The sequence below is a fragment of the Rousettus aegyptiacus genome, unplaced genomic scaffold (assembly GCF_014176215.1).
Source record: "Rousettus aegyptiacus isolate mRouAeg1 unplaced genomic scaffold, mRouAeg1.p scaffold_m13_p_9, whole genome shotgun sequence".
NCBI classification, from domain to species: domain Eukaryota; kingdom Metazoa; phylum Chordata; class Mammalia; order Chiroptera; family Pteropodidae; genus Rousettus; species Rousettus aegyptiacus.
Genome location: NW_023416312.1, coordinates 83,916,960 through 83,942,093, shown reverse-complemented (window position 1 = coordinate 83,942,093; position 25,134 = coordinate 83,916,960). Strand labels below are relative to the sequence as shown.

The 25,134-nt window shown below is 36.0% G+C and overlaps 1 protein-coding gene and 1 pseudogene across 3 annotated transcripts in view; one reads left to right on the top strand and one right to left on the bottom strand.

Moving 5' to 3' along the window:
* STK26 (serine/threonine kinase 26) overlaps positions 1-24,921 on the bottom strand; it is a 79,820-nt gene extending 54,899 nt beyond the window's left edge. For 2 of the 3 annotated variants that reach the window (XR_004952836.1, XM_036226749.1), the window contains exons 1-2: positions 24,778-24,921; positions 24,528-24,677 (exon numbers count right to left, since the gene is read on the bottom strand). Coding sequence is in view for 2 of the 3 variants with exons in the window: in XM_036226749.1 (XP_036082642.1) it covers positions 24,528-24,569 (42 nt within the window). In the remaining variant the exon portion in view is untranslated. Of the gene's footprint in view, positions 1-24,527; positions 24,710-24,777 lie in introns of all 3 variants that reach the window. The other variant, XM_036226750.1, reaches the window with a different exon arrangement.
* On the top strand, positions 5,520-5,638 carry LOC118608373 (annotated as a pseudogene).
* Positions 24,922-25,134: the final 213 nt, after the last annotated feature.

The window sequence follows — 25,134 nt, the reverse complement described above, 5'->3', positions numbered from 1 at the left end:
AACAACAATTAAATCCAAATCTTCCTAACTTACATTTTGAAAGGATTTGACTGAAACAATCAACCCCAGGGAGAACACAGTTGTTCTTGCTTTCTATAATAAATGGCGCTTGAGAGTATATAAATCAAAAATTTTAAAATCAAGTCACATTTTGCATTTTAAAGAAGCTGTGAGTTGAATGAACCCTAACTCATCAACATAGTTCAAGATTTCAAATCAAGACATACAAAGTTGGAGAAAGAAAAGAGAAAGATCCATCATGTACACAATGTATGCACTTCCCACTCTTTTATTTTGGGATTAAAACTTCTCATGCAAAACCCCAACTTTAAGAGTACAGGGAATCATGAAAACAAGTTTTCACTAGCATAACCTCACCTCTCTGATTATCTGAGGATAGAGATCCCCGCCCTATTTGCCAGTTCCTGAATTTTGGATACATAATAACTAAGTTCTAACTCCCCCTTTACCATCTCATCAACTTCTTACACCAAAGTACCCTAACTCTCTATTAAGACAGATTCCCTTTCTGTTTTTGATGCAAGAACAGAAGTCAAGTAAATAAGTGGTAAACAACATAAGTAATGCAGTTTAAAAACCACTTGCATAAAGAAGCTGATTTGCCCAATCATTCACATTACTCTTATTCAGAGCCTCAAAAAAATCAAGTTGTCAGTTCCTCTCTACCCAATTCCTTTTAAAATATTAAAATTTTCAAATCTTTCTACCTATACTGCAAAAATGCAGTTTACCACTATATCTGTATTTGAATTGCCTTGTCAAAGCCATCACCCAGGACATAGCTCTAAGTTCTGCAGCAGCAAATGAGAGGAACAGTTAAATTAACCTCATATTAATTTCTGATGAATGGTAGACAATTTATACAGGCCTCACAAAAACAGGTCTGTGAAAATGGAAACCTCACATATCTATCACAGAACATTCACATTATTTCTAGACCATCTTTATCTGTCCTTTGCTTGAATTTGGACTATTCAGCTATGAGTACATTGTTACAAATTTAAGTTTTAGACATAAGGTATCATTACTATTAAAATAATGATGATGATGATAATTTTTCAGTATGGAAATACTCTTAGGAAGTACAAAAAGGATAAATGTAAGATGATCATTTTGCTTGTCTCCTGTGTAAAGTCAGGGGAAGATGGAAGAAGACTTCTTGCACACTGAAATCACAGAATCAGAGGGCTGGGACAACTCTTGAAGGTTCTCTAAGTGTTCTCCTTTCTTGGCTATGTGTGAGAATCACCAGTACAAGTTTTAAAATGCAAATACCTAGGCCTCATTTTGAAACTACTTCAGAATCTCTACCACTGGGGCCCAGCAATCAGTATATATTTTTTAAAGTACTCTGAACTATTTTCTATGTAGTCATTTTGGCACTAGTTTTAAGATCAGCATTTGGGAACCAATTAGCAGACAGATCTTGAATTTGTATCCTTGATTACAGGGAACTCGTGATCACAATTTTCCCCAGGCAAGCCTGTGGCTCTCTTCTAACTCTGCACACTAAGATGACAACTTGGAGATTAAAATAAAACAAAGAGTTGGGAGGTGAACACACAATGTAAATATATATATGTATATATATATTTATATGCCTTACTGTTAAAATGTATAGCTGAAACATATCAGATTTCATTAACCAATCCCACCATAAATAGATAGATAGATAGATAGATAGATAGATAGATAGATAGATAGATGATAGATAAAACAAAGAGCAACTTGGTATTTATATACATACCTATGTTTTAAAAAATAGGTCTTCAATACTTCTTTTAAAGACACATCTCTAAAATTAGTACCTATTCTCAAGTAAGACTCGAAACAATATTTACCAAAATACATACAACATATCCTATACAGTTTGCATATGTATTTTTGAACTTTTTTTACCCAATATAGTCTATGTAATAATAGAGTGTAAAATAGATTGATTAAATTGATGACAGTTTTGAGGTAACATTCAACATTGACAAACATTTCGTTCTAGTTAGCTAGTAGAAAGTAGGTACACATTGTGGAGGGGGGTGCGGGGAAGAAAGACGTTTTCTTTGTCTTTCATAGGGTGTCTGGCTAGGTCTGGAAATTAAACTGACAAAGACAGATCAACAGAAGAAAAGCATATAAATCTATTTAATATAAGTTTGCACAAGACCTGAACCTTTATAAGATAATAAAGACTCAAAGAAATGGTTACATTTCTGTGTGTTTATGTTAGGTTTGATGAAGACTGGAAAGTTGCGGAAAGATGTAAACTAAGTGTCATAAACTGGGAGAAACGTAGCAAGGCCTGTTTGTTCAGATTCTTCTGGGCATCCCCTTGTATTTGGAGATGCTTCTTAACTCCTGGTATAGAGTACCTCTTATATGAGGGCCTTATTACCTTCTTCAGGGGAGAAGAGTAGCAGCAGGAAAGTTAGCGATCTTCCCTCTTCTGCTGTTTTCTCATATGCCTTTAGCATAAAATACCCAATACGCCAAGGTGCCATATTTTGAAGTAGCCTGTCCTGAACCCTATCAAGGGGCATTAAGAATAGGTGATCAGATGCACTACTCACATTAAAAAAAAGCATTTTCAAGGCTTAAGCTCCTGACATAGGATCCTGCCCACTATACAGAGTGCCTTAGGAAGTGTGGACAGTTGTCTATTCTGACTGCTTATAGTGTGAGAAGTAACTTGGACTCTAGTGAATACCTTTTCCATCCTACTCAGTTCTAATTGAAGATTGTTTTAATGCAGAGTGGGTTGGAAAGGATCTGGAAAGTCACTGGATGTGGACAGTGTTCTTAATCCACACTTGTCTTTTAACTCTGTTATACCTCAGGATATGTCTAAATTGTCTTCGCATCCTCCAACTTTGAATGGGCGCTGCATAAAAATGTTACCAATCCATGTTTGTTAGACCCTAATCAAATACCAGGGAGGTATGGCCTAAATTTGGCAAACTCCGATTAGGTACAGACCACAAAAAGTGAACAGCTTATTCCTTTGCTCAAATTAAGAGTGCTTGTTGATTGAATGTTCCTGTGTTGTGACAGAGTAATGATTGACCACTTTAAACTATGAAATGACACAGGCGTACACTAAGTCGTTATTTCTGCATAGATAATTTTGTTCCTGGTTTCTTCTTGAGAATAATGAGCCCCTCAGGATTGCCTGATTCAGTTGTTGTCTCCATTTTGAAGAACAATGGGTATTTTTTGTTTTATTTTGTTATTTTCCCCCATCTGTTAAAAATATACTCCTGAACTCATAATCCCCAATAATGTAATATCAGCTGGGCTTCTAAGTGCCACAATTGTTTTGTTCTGTCATTTACAAAGTTACCCTGGAAGAATCTGTTTTCTTGCCTTGCAAATACTGGATAGTCATCTAGTTTACTGTGAGATATAAGCAAGGGGAAAATCTTGGTAAAAAGAAATAATAAACAATGTGATTTTTCAGTAAAAAAAATGGGTGATCAGGAGAAACAAGAAAATTGTAGACAGAATTAGAATGTGCCTTGGAGTTCTAATGGAATGGAGACCCAGAGAACTAAAGGTTGGAAAGAATCAAAGGTAACAAAATCTAGTTTCTTTGAATCTGATGTAGATAAGTAAGACCTCGAGTCTGGATCTGAGAGTGAAAACATAGTAGATTTAGTAAAGAGAGGTTGATTTTTCAGAGAATTTGACCAGGAATGGTTGAGCTCGGGTGTTCTGAAAGAACCTTGAAGAATTAAGAACAAGCTGAGGAATGCTGACCTCAAACTGGCTTTACACTTACCTCTCTACCTTAAAAAAACTCATTGTATAAATGCTCTCAGCCATAAGATACTATTTGCACTTTTATAGACTGATCTGTATAGGCCTATCAGTGACCCACTGATGAAGAGGGGTATACAGGAATTAATGAGCAAAAATATGCTAATGATATCAAGGCTTAGAAAAGAAAACTTTTTGCTCTCTTCAAATTTTCAAGTGGTAACACCAGGAGTGAACTGTAGTGAACTCAGGATTCCTTGACAATCACAGAGAGTACAAAAGACATTAGCTTAACAATATACTAAAAACTAGAGATATGTCCAGTTAACTACCTAATATTTAAATTGCTCAAATTAGTTCTCCCAAGCCAGAGAGGAAATTCTTTTCTGGGTTATGTCCATGTCTATACTATTTCCTATCATTACACAAGTAGAATATATGTAAATAAAAATCATTCTCTAGTGATTCCACGAGCCTCAAATTCCATTATTTCTGTTTCGATTTCCTATGTTAAGGTTTTTCAGTTTCTCTATGAACTGCCTCATAAGTTTGTTGAGTGCTTACTAATTAAAATACTGCTGGAAAAAAAATAAAGATTAAAATCAACAGTCATACACCTCTTAGTACTGCTTGCATTCAAGATCACAGGATACTACCTTTTTAAAGTGCTATATAAGATCCAAGTACAATGGATTTCTCCCTGGATGGAACTGTAACAGCAATGGGCTTTTAGGGATGGAAAGAAATGTATAGGTCTTTACTCTTTATCACCACCTTCAGCAACAAGCTTTTACTGTATGCCTGATGTGTCCTAGGCTAATACCACCTAATAGAAGCTATAAAATTTAAGACTATGTCAAAATAATGGTAATCATAGGGAGAGGCTATGTAGGAAAAAAAAATGAAACCTAGAATTAAAAGAATTATAGAATCTTTGAGATGAAGAACTTAGCAAACATCTAATTCAAAATCTATTTTTATAGGGAAATACTATAGCCTAGAGAGGTAATAAATTATTCAAGGCTATAAGGTAGTTCATTAGTGGCAAAGTTCAAACTCGAACCCAGGACTTCTTTAAGTCTAAGGTTATTTCACTGTGGCTTGGATTAATTTGTAAATTAAATTTTTGCTATAAAACCAAAATTATTTTCCATTATCAACAAATCACACAACTGCCAAATGTTTACTTAGTAATAGCCTATATTTAAAGAATTTGAAAAAATTAAACTTAAAATAATTTTTAAAAACTTAAAATAGGACTTTCCTATTTTTCAAATGATACGATTACTTATAATGATTGAATCACTCAGCAATTGACTAATCCTTGTATATATGCATGATTACCAAATATTTCATATTACAATCTTACAGAGAAGTAAGCTGTATGTAATTTTGAATTTTTGGCAAGGTTACTATACTCAGCCTATTTCTTCCACATCAATAACTAGACTGAAATGTGTTAGCCTTTAGAGTGTGGGAGGCACACTAGTGATGGTATTCCGCACCATGATTCCACAGGATCCAAAGTCCAGAAGCCACATGCTCAATTTCCAGTTTTATTAGTGATTTATTGTAGACTTCAGACACTAATATTTTTAGTTATGTTCATAAAAAAAGATCTCCAAATAGATAAAATTTTCCAAGAATAAAAATATTTTTGTGAGATGTTTTATATAAGCATAGAATTATTCAAAATACCATGTGAATATTCAGATTATTTTAATAATTAGGAGGATAAAACTCCTCATAACTACGGCCATGCCACCCTGAACATGTCCAATCTCATCTGATCTCAGAAACTAAGCAAGGTCAGGCCTGGTTAGTACTTGGATGGGAGACCACCTAGGAATACCAGGTGCTGTAGGTGTTAAAAATAAAAAAAACTCCCCATAAATTTGTCTAAACTTTTGAAAACCGTGATGTTAGAAGAGTATTTTTCTACTTTGTACAATCTCAGGTTCATATTACAAGTATCAAACTCAATAATTCCAGGAGTAGTAGCTAGACATACAAGCTTAGATGAAATGCTCTATTGGGCAACAATTCTACTTTCTTACTTTTGAGTCTTTGAGTCATGTCATTTTCTCCATTGACAATACCCTACCTCACCTCCATCTCTGAAAATCCCTTATCTAAAAAACGAACAAAAACAAAACAAAACAAAAACCTTTCCAACTCCCCAGGGAAGCCAATCATTTAAACAGTATTAATTGCTTTATCTTCTGCCCTCCCATAGCTCTTTGCTTGACTTTTCATTGCGGCACACATCTTGTCTTTGCATTCCCTTTCGTTGCCATCACCTTTCTATTTTCTTTCTATGTTTTAATGGCTAAGCTCATTAAGGATGGGCTCTGTCTCACTAAGCACCCTCACAGCACTTAGTATAGTGCTTTGCATACTGCGGATCTTGGATGTTTGTAGAGTGTTCACTTGGGGGCCCTCCTAAGATGAAATCTTTGACATGAGAGTGTCCTTTCATTTGCTATTTGAGTTCTGACTTTTGGTGCAAGGAAGATTACATTCAATTAACTGAAGGATATTAAAAGAAGTATGAAATTCTAAGTCAATCCCTTTTCTCACATTTTATTAACATAATAAAAGCTTTCCAAAGTGACAACTTTGAGATTTCTTTCTACTGAGAGCGCTTTAGTTTGCAAAACAGCAGGTCTTGAAATAATATGGAGCTATACTCAAAAGAGAGTTGGTAGTAGTGACACACACAGGGATGAGTAACAGTGCTATATGCAAATCTGATTTTGGAAGTACATCAGCAATCACTATTAACCAGAGCCAGATGACTACTGTATATCCTGGAGAGTTTAAGATGATTTCATGCTCAAATGTAAAGATTAGAGGTCTTGAAGAGCCATTGTCTGTGTATCACTCTGTTGAACATTTCAATTTAGTGGGGCTAACCACAAATAAATACACATTTCAATCAGTGATAAAGTCTAACCATAAGCATTAATGTTAAAATTAAAGGGATTATTACTGACTAGACAGAATATTACATAAATATGGTTTGGGATTGTTAACAATCCCTGTCAAATGTTCGTTTGGAAAGGAGAACAAAGCTATACAATGAAAAAAAGACTAAGATTCCACTAATATATAAATGATAAAATAGGTATCCTAATTTATGCAGACCATTATTGAATCAAACCCACACAGGGCACTTTAACATCATGGACAGTGAGAGCCTCATTTTATGCTATCCATATTGGAGGTAAAATAAAAGAATGTTATTCTAGTACTTTCAGAAATAAACGCCTTTTGAGAGGCTCTAAAGCAGAGACTCCTTATAGAAAATATCGAACTATCACAGATAATGTTATGGCAAATCTTTAGAACACTAATTAAAATGCATTGGATTATACCAAAATTGATTTTCTCACTGCCTGTCTTCCTTCTAGATGTGGAACTCCAATTAAAATCAATAGGTTTGAAGCTTGTAAGCACAGCAATAAATTATTAATACCATAAATTCTTTTAGAAAATTAACACTGATTGAAAAAGTGGAATTTTACATAGACTTACCTTTTCATTGTTAATGAGAAAGTGGCTGCAGTATAATTTCCCTCCAACATTTTCCTCTTTAATCAAGCTTATACTTTTAATGAATTTAATCAAATAGTATTTGCAAGGAGTTATCCAATGGAATCTTAGCACTAAGGAAAATTATCTCTTGGGTGCTGCTGGCTTTAACACTCTATAATTCCAAGAAAATGATATTGATGGTATAATGGCGTTAATAGCAAACAATTTTAATATTGGCAAACACTAAGAATGAAGCAGAGATTATAGAATATTCTAAAAGAATGATCCCTAATATTTTTAATAATTTACTTTTCATTTCCCATAAGTGAAAAATATCAGTGTGTATAGTTTATGCATCTGAATGGGTACAAGTCTAAAAATATAATGCTTATTGTTATTTATATGACCTAACCACTTCTTTAAAAGATTTGGAGCAGCGCATTAATAAATAAGAATATACTCAGAAACCAAGTATAACGAGATGTATGTGTAATAGTTTTACCTAAAAACCTAAGCTGACAACTACTACAGATTAGTATAACAGTTAGCTTTGCGTTCAGCACCATGATGCACCCAACGTATATGAGAAATTAGCTTACATTAATAAATTTCTTATATTAACAAAACAGGGGCTAGATTTTAACATCCTAATTGATGATGATTTTATTATTGTTATTCCCTTTACCTGCAAAGGGAGCACCTGTTCTTTTTGGGGGAAAATGCTCTAAATATTGTCATATTTTCATTTTACCGAAGAATTCCAGCTTAGAGAACTCTTCATCTTTTTGTTGTAAATTAATCTCTTCTCAAAGTTCACCAACTTTTCCTAAACAGGTATACATCAAACTCCATCCTATATTATACCCCACTGTCAACAGCAGCTGTGAATATCTTAATCCCTGTCTTTAAAGGTACAGATTCATCAGTTTTTACCCCCACTGATATGTGCTGATATTGCTGAAATCTGTTCATGCTACCAAAGCACATTTGACAACTTAAGTGGTCAAAGAAAGGGGCAAATGCTATTAAAATTATGGGATATCTGCCAATATGAATTGAATCTTCTAATTTTTAACAAATATCATTATAAGCACAAGGTTTCTTTATATGTGCTTCATAAAGCTATGGTAGGATTATATATTTTATTAGTTGAAATATATAGTCCTCGTTCATTCAGCAATCAACAAAACTGTAATTCTGCAATAAGAATAATCAACATCCAGTACCAAGTGAATACAAGCACAAAATCTGATTTTTTTCCTCCAAAAAGTCCTATGAATATGTTTAAGAACTTTAAAAGACCATTGAATTTTAGAACTGGAAATGACCTTTATAAAATACTTGGATTTTAAAATTCTTTTAATGAGTGATTTCTAGCAGGGGTGGAGTAGGGAAGGCAATGACCAACAAGTAACCTTAAGATGGAGACAAATGACAAAGTTCCTTCATTAATTCTTGAATTATGTAGCCGAAATTAGCTTGATGAGCAACTAAAAGTAATTAAAATGTTTTGAACAGTGTACCACCCAAAAAGATTTGTGATCTACAACTTGAATTGACTTGTACCCTATCATTTCACAGCCCTAACCAGAGAGAAAGTACCACTCACAAAACGAATCCTCACTGCCCAACCCAAAAGGACCCATACACATTTTGAAAAACACAATCTTAGAACTCCTTTTGTCCTTTCTTGCCTTGGTTAATTTCATGCCCTTCCCCACTCTCAAAGTAATGCAATTCCTGACCATCTCAGTAGCCTGGCTTGACTTATCTTTCCTAGGAATTTCTGGTCAGGCTAGTAGGGAGCTACTAAAAGCTTTCATCAGAGGAGTCTGAAAAAATAAAGTCTGTATTTCAGATAGCTCCATCATGTCTGTACACTGCCTTGAACTTACATAGTGACAAAGACCAGAATAACATAGTATAAGTAGGGATGTTGTCTGACACTTTTCTGGGGAAAAACACTGATAGAACTTCATGATTAACTAAATATGGATATAAAGGAAATCAGCAGCTAATTACAAATAATTCCTGCTGCTCTTTTTCTCCCTTCATAATTTTGTGATTTATCAATATATGTTTTATGGCTGATGGCACCTCCCCCACTAAATCAAGTAGTTAAGTGGCATTTGGTAGAGCCTGGCTATTTCATATGCTATAATCTAATAATTTTAATGCATTTTTGATTAAGTACTATTCTCTTTACTGCTAAGAAAATAACTGAGATGTTAATTGTAGGGTAAAGACAGTCATTCAGCACTGGAGGAAACAAATGTGATTATATCTGACACTTAACACTCTCTAGTCACTTTCCTTTTCTAACGGATATGGTCTTTTAATTTAAAATAGTGATCAAAGCAATCAATGTCCTTCATTATATTCCTGCATAAAATTCTACCAGTTTTATTTTCTTGCTTTAGAAAATTTAAAAAAAAACATTAAAATATACACACATCAATCATTATGTTACAGTAATCCGAGTGGCAAACATAATATGATTTCTTGTGTGTGTGTGTGATATAAGAATTTAAAAGTTGTATTTCTCCCTGTTGCTACTGTTACAGTGGTCTGTGTGTATATAACCCATATAATGCAAACCCCCCCCAAAAATGTAAAAACCCAAGTGTGACTCAGTAAGATAAACAGACACCCGTGCGGCTGGTTGATAAGACACCGAAGACATCATCATAGAGTATAAATCAAAAGGGACTCTAATGCAGACTTAGAGAGCGTGGTCCCTATCCTCCCGGGACTACGTTCCTCTGTCTCTTGGTTCCTGACTGCTCTGCTTTGAAGAAGAGGCCTTGGCTGATCGACCATCGCAGATCGACAGCATCCAAGTCAGCCTCGACCGGTCACTGCTTAATATGTGTCTTGTCTCCGCCAGCACTGCTGGGTGGTCTACTAGGACTGAAATCCATCAGGATCTGGTATGATTAAACTTGTGTGATGCTCTGACAACTATTTGTGTGTGTGTCATCCTTGCTTAGTTGGTTACTCGTGGGGCTCATCATATATACGTATCTTGGACAAAGTGCTCTCCAACGCTCGTACTGGCTTAGCCTTAGGAAGCGAGTTGAGCCACCTGTGTACACGTCTATGGAGAAGTTGGACACATTATACTTACCAACACAAGTTTCCATATAATTCAACCATAAAATTTATGTCTAGAAAACATACAAAATATGTCTACCTCTTTTCTATAATCTGGAGTCTTTCCTTGAATTATTACAATAATGGAACAGATATACAAGTCAGTTACCTTAATAAAAAAAAACTTTCCTATTATCTTACTGCATCCCCAACCTCAGAGAAAATACTTTAAGAAGCTTAATTTCTTTAGATCAGCAGTTCTCAATGGCGTCCCATGCTCTGAGATAGGTTGACAAACTTTTTCTATAAAAGATCACACAGTAAATATCTTGGGCTTTGTGGGCCAGACAGTCTTCAGTCTCAGTCATATATTCTTCTTGTTCAAACAACTCTTTAAAAATGTAAAAAAAATATATATTTAACTTTCAAGCTACACACAAACAGGCTGTAGGCAGGATTTAGCCCTTGGCTATAGTTTGCTGACTGCAGCTCTAAGGAATCCATTGTATGTAATAACTAAACTGTCCAGTGAATCTAGAATGGTCTTAGTTTTGCCCTTCTTAGGAGAATTGAAAAAACATTAAGCCAAATCATTTTCTCTGTTTTGTGATTCAGATGACAGCTCTGGTTGAGAAAGGTTGCATTAAATTAACAAAGCTCCAAAAATACTACTAGAGGAAGGTGATCATTATTATTTCAAAAAAAAGGAATTCAAAAATATTTAAGGGAGAAGCCAAACATTATTGCCTCGCTACTTCGTAGTAAAAAAAAATAATAATTATATGTAGTAGAAAAGTATTACACATTAATTATCTCAGTAGAAAATTAATTACATCTAATTTGTTTGGAATGGGTACCTGATTACTTCTATATATAAATAGCCATGTGTGCCTTATCATCTATAAATAATAACTTACTCTAGACTACTAAGCAGAATCCCCAAAGTTTAGTTTTAGTGGTTAAGGGTTACTTATATAATCTTCTCACTTTACATTTGAGGAAATGTATGCAGGCTTTATTTTATAGTACAGAGGAACAGAATACACTGCATTTTTCATTCTAGTAGTTAGAATTGTCTTACCAGGAAAAAAGGAATTAAATAATCAAGCTCTGGAACCACTTGGCTATATTAAATAAGACTATTCTTTCACGATATATACATCACCTTTTCAGTTAAAGGAGTTATTAAAAATCACCAAAAACTGTGTGTGATCTTTCAGTTAGGATCATACACTACAACTGCATGACGTTCTGTTATCAAAAATACACACATGAGTAATCAAATTAAAATGCTTCTAGTTATACTGATGGAGTCTCTCAAAGAACCTAGGCATGTGGATGGACAATAGGAGAGAATTGTCTCTACTCTGGAATGTGTGCGTGCATGGGTAGTTGCGGGGCTGCAATCACTGGGCAGAAAACGATGTTTGTTTTTTTTAAGTATGAAGACATTTTGACCTTTTAAACTATTAGAAAGTTAAAAGGCAACAATAGAATAAAACTGTATTTTGTATTCATAAGTGTTCTTAGAAAAATATAACTTAGAAATCTTCTCTCAGCCAAGACAAATTAAGTTGTGCTAAAAAGTCATTAAGCATACCTATTTTAAAGTAAATCCAAGATGCTACTCAGATTTGAAATACTCCAAAGAACTGTTTTAATCATATCCTGATGGATAATTTTAAGTCCAGAACCTACTGAAAAAGTAACAATAATAATTAATAAGTCCGGTCATTTGATAGAAAGATTTCTTCTCTTTAACCTCTCCCCTTCTAAGAAAACAGCAGTCCAAATTAGCCAAATATAATCCAGTGATAATCTGGCACTTTTCCTTCGTAAAGAAAAATGTTCATTTTGACTACAGAGGGAAAAAAGGCCACCCAAAATGACTCCAATTGTCTAGGAACAATTTATTGCCCCAGTACACACACCACCAAAATTGCACATCCCTATGATGTCAGCTTTCCCCATTATCTTTCACAAGCTTTCTCCCAACCAAAAAGACTCTTGACATTTTCTTGCCATAGCAAATCAATTATGTGAATGTAACTTATCACAGAAGTCATCAGCAGCAAGAAATGAATTACTTCCCCAATTTCCTTTTCTGTTAGCTTTTTCTCTTCTCTGCAGAAAGTAGAGAAATTTTCCATGCTAAAATGTATAGAGAGAATCCTCAATCTGTATAACAAAAATCTACTTTTCTCCTTTCTTGGAAATACTGTCTTTCTCTTCTTCCAGGGTCTACAACCTTTTCTCTCACCTATATTTTCTGTTTGCTCATGAGGCAGCAGTAATCCTCTGGTATCATGAAATTCTACCTTCCTTAAGCAAGGTTTACACTGCAATCTCCAAAATGATGCCTGAACCTCAGCAGATAGAAGATCCATAGATAGCAACAGCGGTAATGGTTTTTTTTTTCCACTTGCTATTACCAGAAATCACAGTCCAAAAAGATGACCATGGAGGTGTCACCTGTGCTAAAACCTTCGAAACTGATTCATTATTTAACTAGTCAAATCCAACATTTTCTTTTTATGTGCCCTTTGGGAAGCCTGTGACTCAGTAAAAAAAGATCTCTCAGGGACAGTCACCATTTTTTTTCATGAAGAGATAAATAGATAAAAAAAAGCAGTTTTCCTGATAAGATTTTGTTTGTCACTGCAACAGAATGTAATGCCCCATCCAACTTCTATCACCTTAGAAACCATAGTACACCATACCTACAACAATTTTAGCTTCAAAATAAGAGCTTAGACAATGATCACAAGTTTCCCATAACTAGAAGTCATTTGTATGCTACTCACATGCATCTGATTTTTATTAATAGGTAAACCGGTTTATAGTTATCAAAAGCAATTCCTATGATGCAATGATTCTCTGTAAGGCTATACCATGGGAGAAATTAAGCAGAGAATTGAGAATCTTGATAAATATAATCCTATGTAATGTTCAATTCAATTCGATTCGACTAAAATAGCTTAACACTGGTACTGAATTTCATTAAAAGTTATTTCCCATGATCTGTATCCTACATAGAATACAACTGCTGTGAGGTCAATTTCTTCAGGAATAATAATAGTTTAAATTTTAAAGGCAGAAGGACGAATTAGCCACGATAAAAATGCGACATGTATAAAATCTGATAACCCTATTACATATTTAGACATAAGTACATGTACACACATGTATTTACCTTTGAGTACATTTTGTAAAGCGGTAGAGAATTCTATGTATTTTCTATACAATAAAAATATTTAGCAAATCCACTTTGCCAAGTTCATATTTTTACATAAATTTTACTGAATTTCTGTTATATGTAGACCTTCTTAAATGACATTGCCAAATCATAATTTTATGTTTCTTGAAATTATTGATCATATTCTTATCTTTTAACCATTTTTATTTTAACAATTAACTTTTCTACTTTTTTTGCTAACTTTTATGTTTATTATTTTTTGAACTCTATTTTTACTGTTTTATTTTATTTTTTTCTTTTTTGATTAATTTATTTTTTATGGTAACATTGGTTAACAAAATCCAATGTTTCAGTTGTGCACTTTAAGAGTAAGGTGTGTGTGTGTGTGTGTGTGTGTGTGTGTGTGTGTGTGTGTGTGTGTGTATATATATATATATATTTTTACATTGTGTGTTTACCTCCCATAGTTAGATTTCTTTCTGTCACCAAATATTTCCTCCTTTACCCCATCTACCTCTCCCCTCCCCGCTACCTACCCTCTGATGACCACTAGTCTATTGTTTATGTCCATGAGTCTCTATTTGTCCTGTTCATTTGTTGCCAGACAGAAAATGTGAAAATTGCATGATATCACTTATATGTGGTCTATAATCCTAAAAGCAACAAATGAACAGGACAAACTTTTCTACTTTTTAAAAAGATGTCTAAAATTGGTAGAGTTGATTAAAAACTCTATCGGCAAATGTTGAGCCTTATTTTCTTGAAAAGATTAAAAATGTTCTCAAACATAAACTATACTTCATGCAGAATATACAGTTGACCCTTGTACAACAACATGTTTAAATGGTGCAGGTACATTTATATGTGGATTTCTAAAAAAATAAATGTACACTTGGCCCTCTGTATCTGCAAAATTAACCAACTGCTAATGGAAAGCAGTATTTTCCAACCACAGTTGGGAATAGATGCAGAGGGCTGACTGTATGCATTATTCTATGATTTTTTTTTTACATAAGGGACTTGAGCAACCATGGATTGTTGGTATCTGCTAGGAAGGGGTGTCCTGGAACCAGTCTCCTGTAGATACCAAGGAATGACTGAAGTTTTGGGGAGAGTCAACAGTTATACGCAGATTTTTGACTGCATGAGGGTCAGGGTCCCTATCCCCAGTATTGTTCAAGGGTCGACTGTACTTTGTGTGTGTATATATACACACGCCTACCAATTTTCTCCTAAAAAATTTAATCTACCATTCAGAATAATAAAAACAGATCAGAAGTGTAATTAAGAATTCTGGAAAAGAGACAGCTACCATATATGGAGGTATGAGGTATAAGGTAAACATATCAGAATTTTTATACCCAAATAAACTGTATTCCATAAAGGGAGAGCAAGTCCCCTAGGAACTCAAGGAATATATTCTAATGATAAATATCCCTTAAAATGTGTTTAGAGGTACATTTCTGCACGTTTTATTATTTTACATTAGTTTCGGGTATATAGTACTTTTGCATATCCTCACTGGCGGCAAAGCTTTTAAAGGATAATTTTTTTATTGTTGATCCTGTGTTCATTTTAGAAGTTGAAAAGTGATTTAGGTCCCAGGCTGGTGAATGAGATGGTAATCAAGTTTTCTCACATTGTTTAGGGTCAGCAAACTCATTAAGTAGGCCTTATTTGCTTCTCTTATTTTCAGTTCTAATCCTTTGAACTAAACTCTGAGCTCTTCTACATGGTACCTGTTGGCAAACAGAAATATAATAATCTGAGATTTATAGAGAATATTTTAAGAAGCAGAAGCCAGAGTCAGAAAAGCCATTTAGGAAGTGGTTTGATATTTCCTTAACTTCAGAAGTAACTTTCTCTTCCCTTTGGGAGTTTACATACATAAACAAGTTGGCTTCCAAAAGCATGACTGTGAATGGGTATTTTTTACACAATAGCAGCCCAGAGTTATTACATCTACAATTTTTTTTGGGTGGGAGGGGTTACTAACAGGGTGAGAGAAAGGGATTCTAAACAATAAAAATTGGCAAGATGTACCGAAATTGGAAAAAACTTAATGTCTATCTTTGGGAAAATATTGTCACTTAGTGGCATTTAGTATACTGGCATTTTATTATACTTTAGCCAAATTGCATTTTTACAACTATAAGTACAAAAAGATTTCACGTTCTTAATTAAAGTGCCTGCATTTGAAGATAAGAGCATTTACTGAACTTTTAAGCCTAAGAAAACGGGTGACTGAGATTTTGGAAGCTGTAGAATTTAACACAAAGTTGAGTTTGGCTTCTTCAAAGGATAACTAGAAATCATATTATTTTAATTTCTCATGATTTCATTTACTATCTATTTCCATACGGGACCTCCAATCTCCATCTTTACTCCTGAACACACTTTTTAATTGCTTCTGCTTGGACATGTGGCCAGCACTTAAAATTCAACATTTCTAAACATGAACCTATTTTCTTTCAAACTCAGCAATATATTTGAGTTTACAATCTCCCATGATGTTTCTTCCTTTTCCATATCCAATTAGTCACCAAAGTCTGTTAGTCTTCCTTGAGTGGTCCAGAGTGGTCCCCAGACCAGCAGGGCAGCTAGAAACCCATTAGAAATGCAAATTCACAGACCCCACTGCAGACCCACTGAATTAGAAACTCCAGAGATGGGGCCTGACTGTGTGTGTCTTAACAAACTCTCCACTTGACTCTGATGCATGCTCAAGTTTGAACAGTACTCCCCTAGATCAAATCCTTATCAACTAAAGCCTGGGCTATTACGATATTCACGCATTACAATATTTATGTATTCTTCCCCCTCTCCAATCAAGCCTGTTGGGTTGGAAGCCTAGTACAATCTTCCAAAGATGAACAAAAAACACTGTTTTCATTAATTCACTTTCGTGCTGAAAAAATCCTTGTAGACTGGGTTAAAAATAATTGTCTCAGTCTGGCATTCAAGGCCTTTTATAATTTGGTCCTAACGATTCATGACAATAAGCACCTACCCTCAAACCTCTGTTATAGAAGGAACCTCTGTCCTTTTATTGTCTCCTGCTCCCTCTTAAGGGTCTGTTGAAGGCTGCCCTACCTAGAAACAATGTAGTGCAGTGGCAAAAGCACAAGTGCCTAGCAGAAAGGTACTCTGTAAATGACAGTTCCCTTCCTTAGCCCAGTCTTCCTTAGAATGCTTCTATGGAAGTTTTCTCCCATTCGAGATTCATCACTATTGCTGTTTTTAGATTTCTAAATGTATCAGTGTTTAGTCTCTCCAGTTATAGTATAAGTGTCTTTGTATCTCAAAGATAGGCATCAAACGCCATGCCGTACACAAAGTAGGCCTTCCAAACTTTGCTGCGAATAATTTTCTAGCTTAAATCACACCCGGTTGTTTCATGAAAACTAAGCACGTAAAAACATTAAACCTGGATCACCAGTGTCCAACCTGGGAAAGTCTAATAAATTATCACTTACTGACAGGCACATAGGAAGGTTCAGAGTTAAGTTCAAATGAAGGACTTGAACTAAAACTAGAGAAGCAAACAGGACCCTAATTAAAGAGTTTGTAAACTGTTCTTCCCATGGGGTCAGTAGCACTTAAAAAGCATACGTTTGAAATATGCTTCTTTCCCTGAGACTGCCAGACATACTGACTGTAGCCTCCTTAACCACAAGAGGTCAAAGTTCTATTTTCTATCACCATACTTAGTAGCATGTGTGAATGGTTTGCTGACTGGTTTCTTTTGTGCTTCTGCTTAAAGTTAAGGCAGGCAGCAGGAAATTGAGCCTAGGGAGTCTAGAAACTTTCGCAGCTCTAGCAGGCAGCCACAGTGAGGCAGAGGCATTGGGAAGAAATTATGACTATGGTTTCTATTGGCTCAGCTTCCCCAAATTTTCTTGCATTAGTAGTAACGTATGCCCTACATTGTTATCTATGTTGCCTACCCCTTTCCCATCACCCACTGCTGTGTTATTTATATTATACTGTATCAAGCAGTTGAGTAGCAGCTTAATATAACATACTATGAACTATGCCATATCAATAGCTACTCTCATATTTTAGGACACTGATCATTTTAATCCATATCTTCTCATAAATGAAGGAAATAAAAATCCAGTGGGCTGTGTTCAGGTGAATGCTGGAACCGGTCCAGAAAAGTCTGAGTAGAAGGGTAGCTCTATCTCCAGTGAGGTAAATGCTGGTGAGAGGTGGTGGGGAGAGACACACAGGAATAGGCTGGGATCTGCTCTGCAACTAGGTTTCCTGGTTTCTTTGAATGTACAAGTTAGGTGATCCACTTCAATTATATGAGATTTAGGGGAGGGATGACAAAGATGACGCTGGCTAGAGTTAGCCAGCAATGTGCTGTTTTGCTTTTAAATCCAAATTTGAAGGCATTTTCCTATTGGATAACTTTTTCTATTTCATAGGATTGCTGAGAGTAATTAGTTAATATCTTTTTTTAAATGTTTGATTTCTACAAGAATTAATTCAAAGACGCAGTCCCTACCACATAGCACCTAAAAGAGCAGATGACAAAATGAGAGATGTACTTAAGATGGAGTCAAAATCTTAGTTGTGCATGTTTTATATGTCTCTATGGTGAAAATTCTTTGAGACTTAATAATCAGAAACGGAAAGGAATTTTTTGTATCACACCTAATAATAGTGTTAATTTTTGTTCTCTTAACTCCTTTTTCTAGCAACAAATATAACGAGTAAAGCCGCCGCTCTTTCAAAAGACACAACTCAGTGAAAAATTATCATCAAGCTGTCTGAAATTCTATTAGGTTTTATTTTTATTTTTTTACGTCTCTATTCCCTGTAAAATATGAACATCCATGAGGGAGGTCATACACTAAGCCATTCATCAAAAACACTTTACTCTGAAATTTATCAGATTCTTTCTCATGTGACAGCTGGGGCAGAGAGGTAAAGAAGTTTCTTGTATTCATTTGTTTTGGTGGGGCACGGGGGTGGAAACAGAGGGAATGGACAAGAGGTTGTTTCTCACAAAGACACCAATTTGTCTGAAATCAGCCCTAGTTACTAGGAAAGTATTGAAGCTCCTTATTCTCTCCAAGGCCTTAGAAGGCAAGGGAATGAGAGCTTTCATGCATACACAGCCTATTAGTGACAAGTATATATTGTTAGACATATTACATATAATACATTAAAATCATTATAGTAAGTACAAAAAGTCTACATTGTATATATACAGATTAGCCTTCATGATCTATAAGAATTCAAGCATTACACAATATATTTAAAGAAACAGAATAGAAAAAAAGATAGAAAAATCTAACCTATGCTGCACTCATTAGCCAAAAATTCTACATATAATTCATACTTAATTGTACAAATTAAAGTCAAATATATGGTCCTTGCCTTCAAGAAATTTACAACCTAGTTTGGAAGACAAGTATAACATATATAATTAGAGAAAATCTAAGGCAGTGTATAAATCAAGGACTAGGCTGTCTGCTACTGACAATAGATAAAATAGGCACATGGAAATGGGAGAGATTCCTGTAGCCTCCAACATTCAGAGAAAGTTCGCGGAGATCTTGAAAGATAGGATCAGGTGATTTGGTCAGTTAGTGATTATTGAATTGTACTGGCATGGTAGAACTAAAGGGATTTATTATAGGAAAGTAATGATAACTAAATTTAGATCTGTAGAGAGGAGCCAGGTAACAGAAAGTCTGGAAAGCCAAGCAGAGCATTTTTGGTCTGGTGGTGGTAATGGTGTGTGGGGGGAGGGACTGGATTTCAATAGAAAAATGTGGTTTATCAAGAAGGAAATGGATTAGATAATGACAGTGTTTCATGTGATCTAACATTGTTTTGCAGTATGAACTGCCCGTATACATCATAACACCTTTTATAAAGGAACTCAAAATATATTCCACAGATGACAACTAATCTTAATGCTAAAGGTCACTGAATAAATGAAAGGCAGAATAAAAAATCCCCACCATATCATAATATTCAATTGTTCCTAAGTACCAGTTAAACTACATTCTCTCACTTTCGAACACTCAAGCACTGAACCTTTGTTGTTAAGTGCTATTTCTAGACCTTCATTAGTGTTCAAAGCACATGCCCTACCATGCCCAACTACTGTTTACTCTTCCTAAAGCCCCTTGTCCCCTAACTTCATCCCTTCCAATTACCTCCAACTCTCCCAGCTGACAACTTTCTTAGACTATTCTGTTCCAGCTGGTCTTCTGCCATTATCATTAGCATATTTGACATCTCTGTATCAACCACTTATCAATGAGGACAATGATTTGGTTTCTCAATGCGAGGCAATGCTTTCCACTTCTTTCCACCTCAAATTGTAAAGCTGATTGGTCCCTTCAGAAGATGTAAGTTAAGAACTCCACATACTAGATTCTGGCACCAAACTGGATTTCTTCTCAAATTTAGATTTCATCATGAGAGTTAAAAGTTAAAGAATTCCCCCAAGTTAACTCCCTTTGGATCCTGACACATTTTCTCATCCTCCCATGCATCTTAAAGTCACTGTTCCTTTACTTACAAGCTAATCCTTCATCTATGCTTCCTGTTTCATGAGGGCCCTCACTTCCACATATTGTCACTGGCATTACTACCCTCTCCCTCTTTGGTGGCTCCCATCCTTCAGTTTCAAGTAAAGAGACTGGCATACAGTAAATGCTTAATAAATGTCTGATGAATGACTAAAGCTTCAGATCTATATTTTCGAGTATTCGTTGAAACTTAAAAAAAACAGCTTCATTGAGGCATATTGATATACAGAAAATGTATATATTTAATAGATACAATTTGATGAATTTGGACATATATATACACCAGTGAAACCATCACCGCAATCAAGGTAATAGACATATTTTTCTACATTTTTACCCTGTCATTTCATTGTTACTTCAAAAGTCTAAAACAGAAATTATTAACTTCCTAGTAGATCTGGCTCTTCTCCCTAACTTTCCAGTTCCTTCAGATGTACCATAATTCTCCCAGTTCCCCCACACAACACCACAAAGGCTTGGATCCCTCCACCTGTAACTAGCTAATTATTAAGTCTGGTAATTATATATTTTTTCTTCACATCATTGGGCATATGGAAAGCATTCAGTTAATGCAAAGTCCATTGCATCTGCACAGATATGACTGTCCCACTGAAATAGCCTCAGTAGATCAAACTGCCTCAAGTCTCTCAATCCTCCAGTTCATCATTCATCCAACTTTGAAGTTTCTCTTCCTATATATAACTTTGTTCACTGAGTGTCCAAAGGCCAAAATCTTTCTTTAGTATTCAAGAACCACCATAATTTAGACCCAATCATATTTTCCAATCTTACCTCCTGTTATTTCTCTAGAGGAATTCTGCATCACGGTCCAAGTGATTTTATCCCACTCTCAAAAATTGTGTATGCACACACACTTGCAGATATGTCCTTCCCTGTTCCTAGGCCTTTACTCAGGATATTTCCCTGCTTGTAAATGGTTCCTAACAATCCTTTGGAGTAAGTTTACCTTCTGTAAGCCTTCGATTCTTGCAGTCAGAAAGTTTTAATATATACTATCACAGATTTTGCATTATTTGATATTTCACGTGCTAGATTTAACTCCCCAATATTTTAAGATCTTGAAGGACAGAAATCATGTACTATATACTTCTGTACCCTTCCCAGAACCCAGTAACTAAGTTCACTATTGCAAAACAATGTTTTCTACTTCTTAAAGTCTTCAATGAAGTGTTCATTAATCCTTAAACTTCGTTTCCATTGCACACCTCAAACAACAACCACTTAAAAATTGTACCAACTTGTTCATATATAAAGACACAGGAAGGCTAATTTTTAAATTCTTCATCAGGCACTGTGAAAAATTATTTCACAATAGGCATAACATAATAACAGTGCTCCAACTCAACATTTAATTTTATATTTCTACCTACCTTTTATAAAAACTTTAACAACGAATTTAGAATACTTGTCTTCATAAATACTAATGCAGGTTCTAAGGGAACTATTTTAAACTTGTGTGATTTATAACTAAACACTTCAAAGAAAAAAAACGTGTTTTAAATTCATTAAATATTTGAGTGGAAAGGAACAGGTTTATTGGTTTATTTTTTAAAAGTTGTGCTGTTAATATTTTTTTGAGAGTTTAGTTCCTGGAATGGAAAATATTTTACTTATATCCTAAAGAAGCAAGCACAAATTCAGTACAAAAAAATCATATCCTCAACATTTGGTGTATTATGGAAAAAATTTTCATTACCACAATTTTAAGAAATATCAACAATATGAATTTGAATAACTAATTCATAAGAAAGAGTTTGAACTAGATCAAATCCTGGGTTTTTCTTTCATCACTCCAAGTTTCTTTTCTATTTTAAACCAGTGGCAATAGAAATTTCTTTGTTTGCAAGTCAGGAATGCTGGAAGTCTTAAGTGATATAACAGGTAGTTCAGCCTCTACTTCATGGCTCTCCTGGGGGGCAGGGAAAAAATACTGTGGATAAAGTAATTTTGTTTTTATTTCCAGAAAAATCATTTTTTCCATCAATCTTCATAATTCTTTAAAATAACCTCTTAAAAAGTTGACCACTTCATCCTGATTTGTAGAAATACTATACAGTAGTTTCAGGAACACATGGCTAACTCAAGCTTTTTTACTACTATAGAAGTTGCTCCTAACTCTTTACCAAAACTCTAGGAAAATTTCACAAGCTCATGGTGTATTTCTGCATCTTATCTTTAACGTTTTTGAACAAAGAATAATAAAATAAATCTAAGCTCAAGAGTCACGCTGCATTCCATCAAATTTATTTTAGGGTATTACACAATTTTAACTGTGGGAAGCATTCTGTGTTGTACCAAATGCTAAGGAACCACATCTACATAGAAAATGGAAATAAGAAATTAAGAATTTAAATTTTCATTAAGACAGAAAAAGTGACAGATAAATATTCCTCTCTTCATTGCTAATATTGAGATGATTGCCCTCTCTAAATTAGATTGAAGGAAATAACACAACTTTTGGATGGCATAAAGTGAAAGGCAAAATTTATCATTTAAAATATGTGATTCACATTCTAAATCACTTTAATTAACATTTAAAAACTCAAGAGATGGGAAACTCAAATAATTCAACGAAGCAGGGTGAAATAAGAAATACTGAACAGCAAGCAGTTTCTAAACCATATAAATCAAATAAAGTCAAGACAAATGAAATAAAGACCAGAAATTAATTTTTCTTTAGCACATAGAGTTTTCCAGAATCACAAACTTGATGAAGGGGAGGCACTCACTCTCCAGATGCATGCACACAGTAGTGAGAAAAGCCTGGAAACCCTCGGAGACAAACTTTACATCTGTAACATTCTACTCTCCACATAATGGAAATGAGGGTACAGTGGGGGAATTTTTCATACTTCATTCCACATCAGACAGCAAAACTGTAGTTAATATTACAAACTTCTAAATCTCTTGTACAATCAAAGGCAGAACCGAATGAATGGGGTGTGGGGCAGAGTGGATGAAGGAAAGAGGGAGGGAAGGAGGAGCGGCCTGTGAAGAAAGTTTGAGGGTTTCATAAAGCTTAAGTGGATTAATCTTTTAAAAAGCCCTAATATTTCTTATTTCTCTTTTCCTTCCTCTCTTTTTTATTAAATACATACCAGCTTCCTGGGACTGAACACAGACTTGTCCTATATTCAGGTAAAAGGCTTGATTAGGATACACAGGAGTCTTAGTACGAATATATGTCTGACACAAATGGTCCTTTGGGGGTAAGTATCCTTAAAAAAATCACTTTTTTGTGACTACGCATAAAATGTGACCAATTGCCTTTAAAAAAAAAAAAGATGAATTCCATGCTTCAATTAGTAAATTGAGGCCCCAATCCACAGCTCTTTGATTGCTACTAGAAACATAAGCTATTTACTATTCTAAACATTTTCTTCTGAACTTGAGAAAATTTTGGGTTCACATTTTTAGAAGATAATGAGGGACTGATGCTTTAGTGTTTCTAGTCTCTGAGTTATTCATAAATGGGCTGTTTGGGCTAGCAAGCAAAGGAAAAAAATAAAATGTGAATGCTTAAAAGTTAGTAGACTTGGATAACATTTATAGATAGCTTTAAATGCACCAATTTAAAACCATATCTTATTTCCTTCTAATACAATGAGAATATAATGGGAGGGAGCTGGTTAGATCTCGAGGAAGAAGTTGGGTCCTATGCAGTAGTACCTTGACCAGAACAAAAAGCTTTCTTTAACCACATGCAACAATCATCTTGTGGGAAAACAGGAGAGGAGTTAGGAGTCCACCTTCTAGGCGACTGATACGGGATCTGCATTTCTCAAGCCGCACTATGGGCAGGAGCAGGTAGGGGAGTGATAAACAATCTCGCCCTTAAAAACCAGCACCAAAAAGGGAAAAGAAGTCACCTCACTCTTTGCTCTACATACACAGGAAGAGCCCAATTTAATGGTGCCGCCACGACAGCCCCTTGTCTTGCTCCGCCCCAACAGATGTGAGTGTGTGTGTGTGGGGGGGGAAGCAAGACTTGAGTTTTACCCCACACATTCAGACACATCTCCATTTCTCACAAGCTAAGTCCTCCTGCCTCCAATTATTAAGGGTACCATGCTCAGCAGGCGCAGGTGTCTCACTCTGGCCTATTTTTATACCCCTCCCTCACATCCCCCATCTCGTTTCGCACCCCAGCCCTTCCCTGCCTTCTCAACGCAGTGCACTACCTAACCTGAAATCCAGAAAACAGTTGGAGCCCAACTCTCGGGTCACCTGGCCAGAGCGCCCTGCCTTGCGTTCGGGGGAGCCTTGGGGCCGCCCCTCGACGCCAATACCCACAGTGGAGCGCGCTGGGCTCCTGCTCAGTCACGTGGTGGGGCAGGCCTGGGCTTTCTCACCTGCATTCCAGGAACTTGGACAGCCACCGGTGAGTGGGCCATGAAGGCGACTGCTCCTTCACACTCTGCGTCTGCGGTGGCGCCTTGGGCTGGGACTGGCTCCTCCCCGGAGGGTATTTCCGCGGCCCTCCCAGGCTTTTCAACCAGGGCCTGAAAAGATACACCGAGGTTGGATTACTGGGCTAGAGGCGCGTAGCACCGGGCTGGGAAGTAGGCGGTTCGCGGCGCTACTCCATGGGACTCAGTCTACCTTTTCTGGCACCCGCTGGCCGCTGTTGCTGCCGCCTCCTCAGCTGCTCCTGCTCTTGGATACGGGGCAATCTCTGTGGCGGTAGCTGGGACCTGGGCTCGAGTGATGCCGCTGGTCTGCGCCTCGCGGCTTTAGGAAGAGGAGGTGGAGGCACCCCAGCAACCCGCCCGGCAGGGGAGGTGGTTGAGGGCGGTTCCTCTGTAGGCCCTGCCTCCACCCCGCAGCCGGGCGGTGTCAGGAGAGCTAAGGTTTCAAGTGAAGGGGTTTGCCTGGATTTGCTGGAACCTGTTAAGGGAGAGGTTCTCCCGGCATATGAAGAGAAGAACCGGGGACTGGGGAACATGGAGTACGGCTCAG